General features: G+C 49.3%; 3 protein-coding genes and 1 non-coding gene across 6 annotated transcripts in view; 2 read left to right on the top strand and 2 right to left on the bottom strand.

Annotated features, from left to right (window-relative positions):
- SH3D19 (SH3 domain containing 19) overlaps nt 1-3,501 on the top strand; it is an 82,185-nt gene extending 78,684 nt beyond the window's left edge. For all 3 annotated transcript variants that reach the window (XM_077177203.1, XM_077177204.1, XM_077177205.1), the window contains one exon: nt 902-3,501. In XM_077177203.1, coding sequence (XP_077033318.1) covers nt 902-1,018 — 117 coding nt within the window. In that variant the 3' untranslated portion in view covers nt 1,019-3,501. The remainder of the gene's footprint in view (nt 1-901) is intronic.
- Nucleotides 3,502-5,375: 1,874 nt separating this feature from the next.
- RPS3A (ribosomal protein S3A) lies at nt 5,376-8,983 on the bottom strand. Its single transcript, XM_054632643.2, has 6 exons — nt 8,824-8,983; nt 8,464-8,567; nt 7,133-7,320; nt 6,800-7,008; nt 6,117-6,226; nt 5,376-5,539 (listed from the first exon to the last, which is right to left on the bottom strand). Exons 1-6 carry the CDS (start codon nt 8,883-8,885, stop codon nt 5,418-5,420), a joined length of 795 nt encoding a protein of 264 aa, XP_054488618.1. The 5' UTR covers nt 8,886-8,983; the 3' UTR covers nt 5,376-5,417.
- On the bottom strand, nt 5,808-5,877 carry LOC129121085 (small nucleolar RNA SNORD73). Its single transcript, XR_008534369.1, has one exon. It is a non-coding gene; the product is annotated as a small nucleolar RNA SNORD73 (small nucleolar RNA).
- Nucleotides 8,984-11,489: 2,506 nt separating the features above from the next.
- Nucleotides 11,490-11,921, top strand: LOC129121042 (ribonuclease CL2-like). Its single transcript, XM_054633909.2, has one exon. The coding sequence runs from the start codon at nt 11,490-11,492 to the stop codon at nt 11,919-11,921; it is 432 nt and encodes a 143-aa protein (XP_054489884.1).
- Nucleotides 11,922-13,752: the final 1,831 nt, after the last annotated feature.

The following is a 13,752-nucleotide window of genomic DNA, read 5'->3' as shown; positions in this document are numbered from 1 at the left end:
TCTCTGGACTAGAAAGAAAACTCTGAGTAGGAGGTAATGGTGAGAGTGCCAATACTACAGCAGCCAGGCCTCTGAGGGAAACCTAGTACAGCAGAATCTTGAACTGGCAACACAATTCAGAGTTGCCATGGGAACAAGGGGAAAAATTAAATACATGCTGGATGCCCAGATCATATTAAGCATGAACAAGAAACAGAGTGCCCTTGATATGCAAAGTCATGATTTAGGTAACCATGTTCTTAAAAGCAAATATCTGAGAAGCAGTAGACTTTCACAGGAGCTGCAACACAGTATTTTCTCTTCTAAAACCAGCAAAATAGTTTCACCATTAGCAGCTTGCAATGCTGAAAGGATAGATGATCCTTTAAAGCAGAAAAGGGAAATAGAGGTACTGAAACAAAGGCCAGTACTTCAGATGAAGGGTGTGGCATGGGACACTGAGAACAAGAACCAGGACCAAACACAGGACCTGCAATTTAAATGGCCATACTGAGCTTTTAGATTGCTTTTCCTTTTTTTTTTGGGAAAGTTTCCAAATACTAGAAAATACTGGGATTAAATGAAAAAAAAAAAAATCTTTCCAGTGTTTTACGAAAACAAAGCCCAGAAACACACACAAATAAGCACTAAAGCAGGGGCCCCATGAGCCAGCTCTTAACATACCTGGATAGGCAAAGTGAGAAGTTACCCAGCAGTGCTCTTCTGTCCCTCCAAAGGTGGTGATTTCTCAGCATGGACAAGTATTTAGCCTAAGAGAAGCTTCAGCAGATGTAACCAACAGAAGAGACTGTTCTCTTTGATTGATACTGTTTCTAAAGAGGATCAGCTCTGCATGCATGAACATTGCTCAGTAAAGCTGCACAGTAAGCTGTACTGACTCACAGTGCTCCTTCTCTTACAGGCAGGTGACATGATAACAGAGCTGGAATCTGTAGACGAGGACTGGATGAGTGGAGAGATACTAGGAAAGTCTGGGATATTTCCCAGGAACTTTGTTCAGATTTTAAAAACACCATGAAGTGTTGCCTTCCTACTACTCCCTGCATGTGGGAGAGAATGTTTTCTACCCTAAAGGCACAGCAAAGACATCAACGAGTGTTGATTATCAATGTTTTGCACTACTTTTTCTAGACAGTCATAGTAGTATCTTGAAGTCAGATAAGAAAATTTGAGTCTTTTGTGACAGTGTATGTTATCATGTTTCATGAATGCTCAGAGAGCAAAACAAGCAGGCTTTTTAGCCATTTCCAACTAGGGAAATACTGTGGTGCAACACCATTTTAACTTATATAGCATTCTAGTATGTTTACTCTCTGGTATTATATTTACCATGCACAAAGTCTGCATAACATAAGCTGCTTTGGCCTTCTTTGAACTTCTTAAGATCCAAATTTAAAAATTGTTTTAATATATAATTACAGCACTCAGTATGTAGATGAAGTTTGATATTCAGGTTTCATTACTGCTTGAGTTCCACATTAGCAGTAGAATCCACTTGTTTTATGACTTAGAGGATAAGAAAAATAACTGGTATTTCATAGTAGAAAGGTATCAAATCTAATTCTGGTAAGAGGGGAAATGGAGATATAAATCCTTGTGTAGTATCCTTCTATTCTTAGCCCAGGCTGCTCATACAGCAAAATCACAAAAGTAAAATTTTTAAGTATTTTGCCTCTTAATGAATTCTGTTTAAATCAGTATGAATCATCTTAGACTTCCTCGCTTTCCCTAAAATCCTTTTCAAGTACAGGTTTAGTTTTTTCCTACTGCCCACTGTTCTTTGAGCACCATCATACCCTTCTTTCCCAGCTGAAGTTAGCAACAGACAGTGTCTATGGAGCTCTCTCAGATCCCAGCCATGGAGGAGCTGCACTATTCCAACTATTTGCCCCTCCACTCCCCTCATGGAAGTGGAAAGCCAGTGTTCACCCAGTCTGCATTTTATTTGTCACTCAAGCACTGGAACATACTTCAGTAACACTATTCCTATCCTTAACATGAAGGATATTATAGAGCCTTGGGTTTAGTTTTCAGCAGACATGGGATTAGTTTCCAGTTTGTTGCCACATACCAAATACACTGAGCATCCTTACAAATGGTCTGTGGAGGCCTTAAGGAAAACATGCCTGGCAAGAGGTTACTCCAAACAGCTCTCACCAAGGCACTTGGTACAGAGCAGCAGTGTAGCTGGACTGACCAACTAAGAGGGATGTGATTGAGGTAGTTTCACATTATAGGAACTTCTGGTAGTCAATTCCTTTTTGTAACAGCAAGGAATGGGCATCCAGTCCCAGTGGCAGACTGGAGCTCACCGGGAGCAAGCCTGAGGGCCTCAGCACCATTCACCCAGCAGTCACTGCCAGGCCACAGAACTTGCACAGGACAGACACAGCCCCTCTTTGTGTTCTGCTCTGTGTTTAAACTACACCAGCACCCCTTCACACAACCGGGGGATGATAATCACACAAAGTTTTAATGAGCTGAGGAGCTGGACTTCTACTTCCAATAGGGACTAACATAAGCAAAATACTGTTATGTGCTGTTCTAGAAGGTTGGAAATGCAACAATGGCTAGAGCTGTTACTCAGCAGCCCCAGCAAGCCTGTCCAGAACTCCTCTGGAATAATCACGTGGCAGTCGACAGCCAAGGACAATCCTTCTCACTCTCCCAAGTTTTCCTGTTAGGAGATTCTAAAGATTCTTGTTTATTCCAAAAAAACAGTTATGTCCTAAAGAAATCCAAGGAATTGCCAGGTCCTTCAAAGACACACCACACCACTGTGGTGGCAGATGAGGCTGAAGTGTATGATGTTTACTTACTGTTTGTCTGGCAGTTTTCTAAGGTTTTGATACAAGTCTCAAAAGTAGAATTGATTTTTTTAATATTTTTTTTTAATTTCCTCTTTCCCATTTTATAACTGTGTCTTAACCAGTTGTTTTTGTAACTTCACTGAATGTTTAAAGTCAGTGCCTGTTCATTGCCAAGACCACTCTGCTGTATGTAATCTCCTCCTCCCCGTGGGGCAGGGCGGGAGTAGCAGCAAGGCCTTTTACTCAGAGCACCGAGTGCCATCTAAGGGCTGCTCGCGTGGCTGCAGGCAGCTGAAACGGCGTCCGTGTGAACGCTGAAGCAAGGGAGATGCTCGGCTTGTACAGGGCAGGATTCTCCCAAGACTGCATACAGATCACAACAGAAGATTCATTCCTAAGGTGTACAAAAAAGCCGAGACTGAGGTGGAGTGCAAATCTTAACTGCAATGTAGTAGCAAATTCCAGCTGTAACCTTGAAATCCAGCTAGATCTCCAGGCATCAGAATAAAAGCCTCACTTACCAAAATATTTTGTTTGACCCATCCTCTAGAAATATCTTCAGGAAGATATCTTTGTTCTGTGTACAATGAACAGTGTCCTAAATAAACCTTTGTTAAGTCCAGTAAGTTTGTTATGGTACCTCTGTAAATTAAGAATGTATTTAACCAATAAAATTTTTATAATTAAGTCATGATGGCATTTTAATTGTCTTATGCTGTGGAAAGCAGAGCTTTCCACTTAACAGTTTGAGAGATCTCATTCTGCAAAGTAACACCCCACCCCCAGACAAGTAGTCCAAACCCCTCAGAGAATGTGGATGATTTTAACAGGTTATCCAAGCCTTTGCACTTGGGTATGCCTCACACTCACCACCTACAGAACCTATCACATTTTTCTACCTGCTACCACAGGGCATCACACACACTGTGTTTCTCACTGTGAGAACATTGTCAAGATGACACAGGCTGATCCTGCACATAATTTAGGTGTGCTCTGCTGAATGCTGCTTTCATACTCCATGATTTTTCAGCTGGTGTTTGATGAGAGAATACAGAGGATGACTCACAGTATTTTCCTTCCTGCTTTTCCCCCACATGAAATCACATTACAAAGCCTACATTACCCAGAATACCTGCATGGCAATGCACTCTTCCTAACAATACATTTAAAAGCATGAAAAATCCCAAGTTCTTATTCTTTCCCCCAGTCCTCTTGGACTAACCTTTTGGCAACAGTCCTTAGATATGCAAGTAACAAATAAAACCTATGGTTTCAAAAATGTGGCTGGCTGGGATTTTTGGAGGCAGGTGACACCTACCTGCCTCAGCAGTACAGATGGAAACAGCAAAGCAATAAGATTCCTTCCCCCGTTCCAGGGTTCTGAGTGTTGAGCACTCACTGCTCTTCCTTCCAGTACACAAAGCAGAAAAACCAGAACATACTAAAACTGTAACTTGGAACCACAAGACAAAGTCACATCACCTGCAGCGTTCTGAAGTAAGTTCAAAAGCATTCTTATTTTGCCTAGGAAAATGTGAAAATCCCTGGCAGGGAACAGTACAGCCTTCATGGGTAGCAGAGCCCCTCTCCTTTTCTCCAGTAGCTTTGCTGGAACAGTAACATTTTCACTATTTTCCTTTATTTCTTGTCCTAAGCTCTGTGACAACCAATTGCAAGAGCCACTAATCTCAGTGAATTCCAGCTTTTGCTCTCAGGTTTTAAATCACTAACTTACCAACAATTTAACAGGACTAAGCTTAGGTTTGTTGGCCTAAACACATTGATAGTGCACAAAACTCCTTGTAGCCAGAAAAAACCAGTCTTTCACTTACAAGCCAACATAAGTTGAACAAAAATCAAAAATGCTGTTAGATAATGGAAAACAAAATTACTCAGCAAAACATTTAAGTGCTTTGTTTTCAGAACACACACCATTGCCTCTTTACAGAATCTTTTCCCCTGAAGTTCCACAGGTTTTCCATTACAGTCATCCCTCAGTTCTGACAGGTTAAAATCCAACACTCAAGTTCACTGCTCAAGCACATACTGGATTTCTGTAATGCTCAATTAACACTGCTTCCATCATCATAGTTACAACCTTAACACCTTCAAACACCTTCTGACCACCACAGACCACACCTATCCCAGGAGTGGCTGTATTAAATTACCAAGAAATTTAAACATATGCACATTACTCTGAAGCAAGTAATCTGGATAAAACTGTAAGACTTCCCAATAGTACCAAATTCTGACACAGGTTTCCCAGTGCAATTTCTGCCTTCCCTGTACTCTGTAAAGCACCTCTCACCAATAAAACCTCTTCACACATACACAAGGTTTTTTTGGTGAGGACTAAAATTACTGGTTAAAACCAACATAAAGAATCCACAGAAAGGACAACCCACCTTCTTCCACCCATCTCTACAACACAACTGGAGAAGTACATGAGTACTTCTTTTAATTTTTTTTTAAACCAAGGCCATAGGTTTACCTCATTGAAAGCTCATCCACGCATCCAGTACCAATATTGTCCAGGAGCAATACAGGCAACCAACCAAGCATTAGTTCTGTATATTAAAATCTTTTATTTTCCACCAATTTTTAGTTTCACACAGACTCTTGCACGGGCGGCTCATATCCATCAGCTCGCTCTACCTTGGTGCCAGCCTCATCCCCAGAGGGCTTTCCAGCACCACCACCTTCACCATGCAGCTCCATCAGCTTGCCCACTAAAAAGAAGCAGTGACAGAAACAGTGAGAGATGGACCTGTTTGAACAGTTCTAAATTACTCCATTACTCAACACACACAAATGAAACCACCAGAACATTTTCTGTCGCTAGGACTAAGTCCATTGCAGACAGCTCATGCACAGAGATGATGCTGCAGTGACAGACAGACACATCAAGCAGTGAAATAAGGCTATGTAATGAAACTGCAAATGACATCTTTTCCTAAAAGGATCTGGACTCAAGCACCTACTGCTGCATTACACGGGAATGTCAGAAATTGGGGAAATGGAATCATTCCACATCATCTGGGACCGAAACATTTTGTCATCATTCATTCCCAAAGCAAAGCTTCTAGAGATTCAGCAGCACTTCCAGGTGAGACTACAAGAAGCTCCAAACTGGATGCTCACTGCTTGGCTTTCTATCCTGGAAACCACACATGGGGACAAGGACACACCTTCCCTTCTACAACTACTACAGCTCATTGAAGCAGTAATATCTTTATCCAAAAGCAAACACATGTAAATTCCCTCCTTTCCACACCCTCCCCCAAATGTCTGCAGGAACAGACTTACATTCAAACTTGGGCTTCTTGAGCATCTTCACCTTGCGCACATAGACATCGTGCAGAGGGTAAATGGACTGACAGGCCTTCTCGATGTCCTTGCCAATGCTGTCTGGGATCCTGAGGAATCACAGAGCACCACAATGCTAAAAACTCTGCCTGCTTCTGCAGCAGCAACACAGGCTTAAAAAAAAAACCTTAATACAAAATATTCTACAAGTCTGTATCATCACTTTGACAATTTTCTTCAAGTACATTTAGAGTCTAAGACACCTCCCTTGCAACGTTAGAAGGGATATAGTGCAAGTGTGCTCATTTTGAGAGCAAATCTGCAAACTTCTGGAAGCAATCAACACACTGAGAAACTCTTCTATCAGAAGAGCTCAGAGCATTCACAGTCCCAGTAGATCAGAATTACAACTTTAGTCTGTAGAAATGTGAACCACAAATCTTCTGGAAAGCAATTTTACATTTATGCAAACGTGACAGTGGATTCAGGTCAGACAGGATGCAGAGACTGACAGAAGCCATTTGCAGAAAAGGGTGATTGGCTTTTCCACACGAGGGGCTCCTTGCCTGGTCTCTGACCAACAGCTTGGGATGCACCAGCACTCCCCAGGCACTCAGCAACAACCAACTCCCAAACAAGGATTTAAAGTGTAGGGGAGAAAAAAGAACAGGACCAAAGCTTACAGCTTATTGACAACTTCCTTCAGGTCATTGGTCTGCACCTCCCGGGTCATGATCTCCATCATTTTCTTGCGGATCTGCCGGACCTGCTGGTGCTGGGCATAGGAGGTCTTGCGGATTTGGTTATTGCGCTTCTTGGTGAAGCCCACGCAGAAGAGGCGCAGCAGGTACCCATCCGTAGTCTTGACGTCCACGTGGGCTTCAATCATGGTCTGGAAGAGGAAGCACTGAAGGTTTAGCACCCCTGCAGCACAGGCTGCCCAGCCCCACACACCCCACGCTCTTCCCTGCCTCCCTGGGGCACCAGCAGCGATGCAGACCTTGTTTCTCACACACCTGCCATTTTTTCACCATGGAGCACATTTTGTCCCGTGTGAGGTCCATCCCATGGAAGTTGGTCAGACAATTCTTGCCCTGAACGTCCTCAGTGATCAGTTTGAATTTGCGGAAGGCAACCTCATCATTCTGCAGATCAGCCAGGCTCACCTCAAACACGCGGCCCTTCAGCCCGTCAGAGGCAATTTCTGTGAGGTGGAACAGAATAAAGCACCTTAGATTAACATTAGAAGTACATCCTTCAAATCAGGCACTGAATTCCCTCTGGAATCCTGTTCTCTGATGTTTTCTAATGGCGATCACAGAGCCAGCAAGGTTAGTAATTTCTCCCTTTGGGAGGAATCTTTTCAAGGCAATAGTACCAGGTGTGGGATATGAACAGCAGCACACAGCAGATCCCACCAGGTGTAATAATTTGATTTGTTTCAAGCATAAAGGGGCTACAGAGTATTTGGAAATTATGAACAGTAATGAGAAAACCAAACATAAAAAGCCACAAGCACTCAGCAGAGATGAAGCAGCAATGAACAGCCCGGTACAAAAATTTCATAGCTCCTCTTCCAACGAGGAACCATTTTAACAACACTGGCTGGTTTACACTTCGTTTGGCAGTGACCCTCATTTTATTTGTTTCACATGTTACAGCTCAAAGTAACAATCAAAATCCTAACTTTGACTGCAGCCAGCAGAGTATCATAAAGCTATTTAGCCATTCTGCAAGGCTAAGCTTCCAAAAACAGGGTTACCTCTATCCAGACACCTCTGCGTTCCTAACAGAGGCCTCCTCTTCCTAAGGTGTGCCAGATGATATAAAACCGAATTTACCCCCCAATGATACATCAGTGCTCACAATAAGTCAGCAATTCTGGCTCTAATCTTTACCCAAAACCTTTAAATTCAGGTATTTCAGTATCTTCATGTGCTGGTCGTTAAAATCCTGTTAGGACTAAAGTCTCCTGTGGCACTGTCCCACATCGTCCCCGGTGACAATCAGAACTAGTGCTTACTTCTCGAACTTTTCCCAACTTTCCAGGTTACCACATGAGGAGCTCATTAGAAACCTCAGGCCCTTCCTTCCATGTCCTGGCATTCTTGTACAAACAAGAGCCCAGTGTACGAACTTCTTGCAGCTAAGCTCATTTATTCAAAAAATTCGGTCAACTCGAAAAAAAATCCACTCAAATCACCCAACTATTTTAGCTTCCAAGCTCGTAACAATACAAGCGAAACCCATTTTTCATCAGTCTTTTATCCAAGAAGTTCTTTAACCGCTCGGAGCCAGCACATGGGCAAGCACAATCTCCTGTACTGCACCAACCCCAAATACTCACTAGTTCCTTGAGTCCTGGTGACAAGCGTCTTCCCGATGTTCCGGATATTGAACATCGCCGGTGCTTTGACATCGTACCAGTCCTTCTTGGAGAAAGGGTCGACCCTTAAATCAAACGAAGAAGGTTTTTTAGCCGACGTTCTCAGGCCGCACCGGGCTGCAGTAAGACCTTCCTCCCCGACTGCCCGCCGCTGCTCCCGCCTCGCCGGGCCCACGCCCGCCCGCCTGACGCCATGACAGCATCGGCCCGGCTCCGGCCGGGCCGCCGCCGCCATCCGCCCCGCATCCCCGCCATCCCGCCGCCGCGGCGCCCCGCCCAGCGCCCCTGGGCACTGCCCGCCCTCGCCCCAGCGGCCCTCACACTTTCTTCTTGGCGCCCTTCTTGCCGCCCTTGGTGAGGCGCTTGTTCTTCCCGACCGCCATGGTCCGGCCCGCGCCGCGGAAAGGGCGGGGCGCGCGCGCTCCCGCGAGATTATACGAGAGCGGCGCTCGCGCGAGACCTGGGAGAACGGGGCCGCCTCCAGCGCCGGGGGTGGCCCGCGCGGGACGTACCACGGCGGGACGGAACCAACGGCGCGGGGGGGGCGGGGGGAGCCTCGGCACAGCCTGTGCCCGTGAGCGCCCCCGCCTGGAGCCCTGCGGAACGCCCGGCCCGGCACTCCCGGTCCCCGCGGAGCGCCCGGCCCCGCACTCCCGATCCCTGCTCCCCGAAAGTGGGGCCGCTGTGCGGACGGGCAGAGCCACAGGGACGGGGTTCGCTGCACTGACTGTACCCCGGTGAAAGGCAGGTGCCACCTCCTGCCCAGTCTGGTGTCCTCAAGCTGAATGATCTGTCCCCAGGCTGAATCTCGTCACCTTTTGTAAACGTAACTGATGTCGTCCGGTATTTTCTACGGTGGAAGTTGCTTAATGAAGAACTTTGTATTTCAAGTATCGCATACAGAGTATGCGTCATACAAATAAATATACATCGATAGACGAGAAATATGCTTTAGAGAGGAGGGCTCATGTAAACTTTACTGTATAAAAGATGTTACTTTTTACCCCATGGTGTGTTTGGTCTGTCAAACCTCCACCTTGCACCCCCTGCAGAATAAATAATATCTCCTTTCTAAACTAGACTCTGTTCCTAAAACCGGTAGCTTTCCCAGGCCTTGGGGCACAAGGGGACAACCAGAAGTTGTTGGTCTGGGCTGCCCCAAATGCCCCGGCCGAGGGCTCCTCTCTGCACCGCACAGGGCAGGAGGAGGCTCTGCTCAGCCCTCGGGAATGGGCAGGGATGGCACATGGAGAAGCCATGCCCAGGATAGTGCCAGGCAGCTGGGGCCCCCCTGGACAAGGGGTGACCACAGGCTGTGGCTCAGCCATGAGTCTCACAGCAGCTTCTGGCAAGGACATGCCTGAGGCTGTGCCGGGTGGGATGGGATCCAGCACAGGTACCTGCACCATGCCTGCTGCCAAGCATCCAGGCTTGTTCCTCCTTCTGTGGGCACCATCCCTTTTCCACCCACACCAGGACAGTGGAAAGCAGAGTGTATCTGAGGGGTCATGGTGAGAGTCCCCATCCTGCTTCCACGCCCAGGAGCAGGGTATTGACAGTCAGCAGGGGGCTGTGCTGACCTTTCATGTCTGCGAGGTTTTGGCCAGGTGCCTGAGCTGTTCCCACTGTAGGGACTGTGTACCTTTGAGGAGGATTTCTTCAGAGGCTGTAGAAATGCCACCAGAGCCCAGGGCAGGACCCTCTGCACCTTCACTGTGGCCAGTCTTGGAAGTGTTACAGCTCTTTTGGGACAGGTGCTGCCCAGGACCTCATTCTCTCTTTGCCACTTCCCATCAGAGTCTCTCTGATCTCTTGGGAGAGGAGGATGAAGACCACTTGCGCCCACTTGTGACAGGTGACAGCCTCTCGTGGGCACTACATGCCTCGCCCCCTGGAGGGGACACGCTTTCCTTGGGGCTCCATTACGATGGTCAAGGGAAAGGAGTGTTTGTTGGGCTCAGGCTGGCTCCTGGCTCCTTGCTTGTCTCTGTGTCAGTGGAGCAGCTGGGATATGGGAGGTAGGAGTGAGGAAAATGCCTCCTGGCACATCCCAGGAGTATGAATTTGGCAGCAAGGGGAAAAAGAACACATAGGTCCCTTAGCACTGCAGAAGAGCCATAGATGTTCCACATCTTTCAAGAGTTGTAGGAACATCTGCCAGCTGTCCCAGAGATGATGTCCCCCCAGATGGTGACATCCTGCCCGCCACCAGGAAACCACAGATCTTGCCCTGCTACCAAAAGGACCCAGGTATCCTGCCTTTGGGACAGGTGTCCAAGGCCAGAGTGGGCAGGGGCCACCCAAGGGGATGCACGCAGACAGTCACGTGGCTCGTTAATGACTGCCTAATGACCTTGGGGGCCATGAGGGTGAGCAGGGCCTCCTGGACACCCGGCTCTCCCCAGACCTTGCTCTTTACCCTGCCCCTCCTCCTGGATCCTTGCCCATTGGGCACAGCTGGGGTCAGTATAAAAGAGGTGCAGAGGAGTGGGAGGGATACCGGAGATTCTGAGGCCATAAGGGAAACTGAGGCGCGCACACAGGTGCGGGTGAAGGGTGCATCGGGGACCAGAATGTCTGTGGGAGGGGTCTGGGAGGAACCCGAGCATCCAGTGGGGAAGGGAGGCTGTGTATGGCATCCGGGTGTGAGGGCACGGGGTGGATCTGTAGGGGAGCCAGGGGTCTGAGGAGCAGCTAGGGGGTGTTCCATGGGGGACTTCTGGGCTTGGCTTGGAGGCCATGGAGGCTTCTGGGGAGTGCATAATTTTATGGGACCTAAAATGCATTTTAGGGGACCTGTGCATCCAGGTGAATCCACAGATAGCCCAGCTGTCCAGAGATGGGCCCCCAGGTATCGGGAGGGGATTTGTATGGGGCCCGGGGATCTGGGAGGGGGAATCTGTAGAATAACCAAGCGCCCAGGGTGGGATTTCCAGTCGGGGGCCCAGCGGTGCAGATGGCCCTACCCCCCCGTTCCGCAGGTGTCCATGGCGGGCTGGGTGCTGTGCATGACGCTGGTGCTGGCAGCGCTGGCAGGGGCGGCGGGCGAGACGCGCTACGAGAAGTTCCTGCGGCAGCACGTGGACAGCCCGCGGACGGCCACGCTGGCGGCGCACCGCTACTGCGAGACCATGCTGGCGCGGCGCCAGGTGACGGCCCCGGGCAGGCCCTGCAAGCCCTCCAACACCTTTGTGCACGCCCCGGCCGCCGAGCTGGTGGCCGCCTGCTCCCAGGTGCCTGACCAGACGGGGTTCCAGAGCACGCCGAGGGCGCTGAGCCTGACCATGTGCCGCCTGCGCGGCGGGGACACGCGGCCGCCATGCGCCTACCGCGCCCGCCAGGCCCAGCAGCACGTGCGCGTGGCCTGCCGCGACGGGCTGCCCGTGCACCTGGCCGGCACCTACACGGCCCCGCAGTGAGGCCCAGCATGGGGGTCTCGTGGGCCCTCCGTCCCATCAGAGGCTCTGTTAGTGCTGCCCCGCAGTGAGGCCCGGCACAACGCTCCTGTGGGCCCTCATGGATCCTCCCTCCTGTCAGGGGCTCTGTTCGTGCTGCCAATAAAGGAGGTGTCACAGGCCTGGGCTCCAGCATCAGCTTGTGGTGGGACCCTGTGATCGTACCCCCCCCCCCCGAACCGCTTGGGTGACACGAACCCTGTCCAAGCTGTCTTTGGCCCCCATGTGCCTTATAAATCCCTGGGTTTTCCCAGCCTCCTGGGTGTCCCATAGCCCCCTGGGGTGTCTCTACCCTCTCCTGTGCCCTCTCCCCTTTCTTGGGTGTCCCACAACTCCCACAGGTGCCCCACAACCACCACCACCCTCCCAGCCCAAGGCCCATCAATCTCCTGGATGTGCACCTAGTCCTCTCCCCAGTGTCCTGACCCTTTGGGTGTCACATTGCTTTCCTGGATAGCCCATAACTCTCACAGGGTTTCCCAACCTCCCACGTGCCTTACGACCCCCCTGGGTACCCCAAATTTCCCCATGTCTGCCCCATAAACTGTCCCATAAGACGCCCCATCTCCCACACGCCTCTGACCCCACCTGTGACCTCTCTGGGGCTGAGGCTGCTCCCCCTTGGGGCCCCCACAGGACCAAGCCCCAGCTGGAGCCACACAGAGCCCTGAGCCACCATCCCACACACACTGAACACAACACACACGCACACAATGCACATGAAACCTGCACTGGGCACACAGTGTGCAGCCACACTCACAACACAAAGCATACAACACTCACAGCCCTGCTCCTAGCACAGCACACTGCATTAGCACACACAGGACACACATACAGAAGTTGTGTCCCTGAGTCTCAATGGGATTTCACAATTTCAGTTGGTGTTCATCACCTCTTGTCCTTCATTCTCCCTGTCAGTACTTAAAAGCTCCCCCTGTCTGAGCCTTCTCTTCTCCAGGCTGAACAGTCCCTGCTCTCTCCCTGCTTCTGCTCTGATCAGACATGCTCCAGTCCCTTCATCATCATCAATTCGTTGCTGTACTCTCTCCACTATGTCCCTGGCTCTCATGTACTCAGTCCACCACTGGATCCAGGACTCCAGGTGTGTCCCAGTGGTGCTGAGCAGAGGAGCAGGATCACCTCCCTGCACATGCTGGCATCACTCTGCCTAATGCAGCCCAGTAGGCTGGGGGACCCCTTTGCTCTGGTCCTGTTGCTGTGGGAGCCCTGAGAAGTCCCATGGCACTGCTGACATCCAGGAGGTGTGCTGCTACAAAAAGTCAGCCCAAATACATCCAGAAGGTGTTGCTGTGGAGGAAAAGGAGTGCAGGAAGTGGTGGTCTTCCCAATCCTTTTCCTCTCTCCCCAAGATAGCTCTTGCTTATGTGCCTCAAGAAACTCAGGGGCTCCTTTCCTGAAATTCAGGTGAAAGGCATTTTGAGGGCCATCCATGGACTGGTGAGCTCCACCAGTGAGGGGAGCCCTTCTCTGTGCACTGGGAAGGAATTTCAAAGGTATTTAGAGTATTTCTGGACCAGCAACTTAGAGCAGACTCATTTCTCCACCTTGCTCACTCCTAGCCATGGGAGGAACTGACTGGCTCAGGAGGGAATACCCAGGGTCTCTGCAAGAACAAGGGTTTGATCTCTGCTTCTTGCTACCTTGGTTCTTCAGGATTCGGAGGAGGATTCCACCTCTCCACTTGTTCTCTGGTAGCTGAGATCATCCTGGCAGTGATAGAGAAAAATATCATCACTGAGATTTACCCCCCAAGCTTTGCACTACAGGCTCTGAA

This window comes from Agelaius phoeniceus, chromosome 4 (genome assembly GCF_051311805.1).
Source record: "Agelaius phoeniceus isolate bAgePho1 chromosome 4, bAgePho1.hap1, whole genome shotgun sequence".
NCBI classification, from domain to species: Eukaryota; Metazoa; Chordata; class Aves; order Passeriformes; family Icteridae; genus Agelaius; species Agelaius phoeniceus.
The sequence above is the reverse complement of the archived record's forward strand: the minus strand, read 5'-3'. Positions and strand labels throughout refer to the sequence as shown.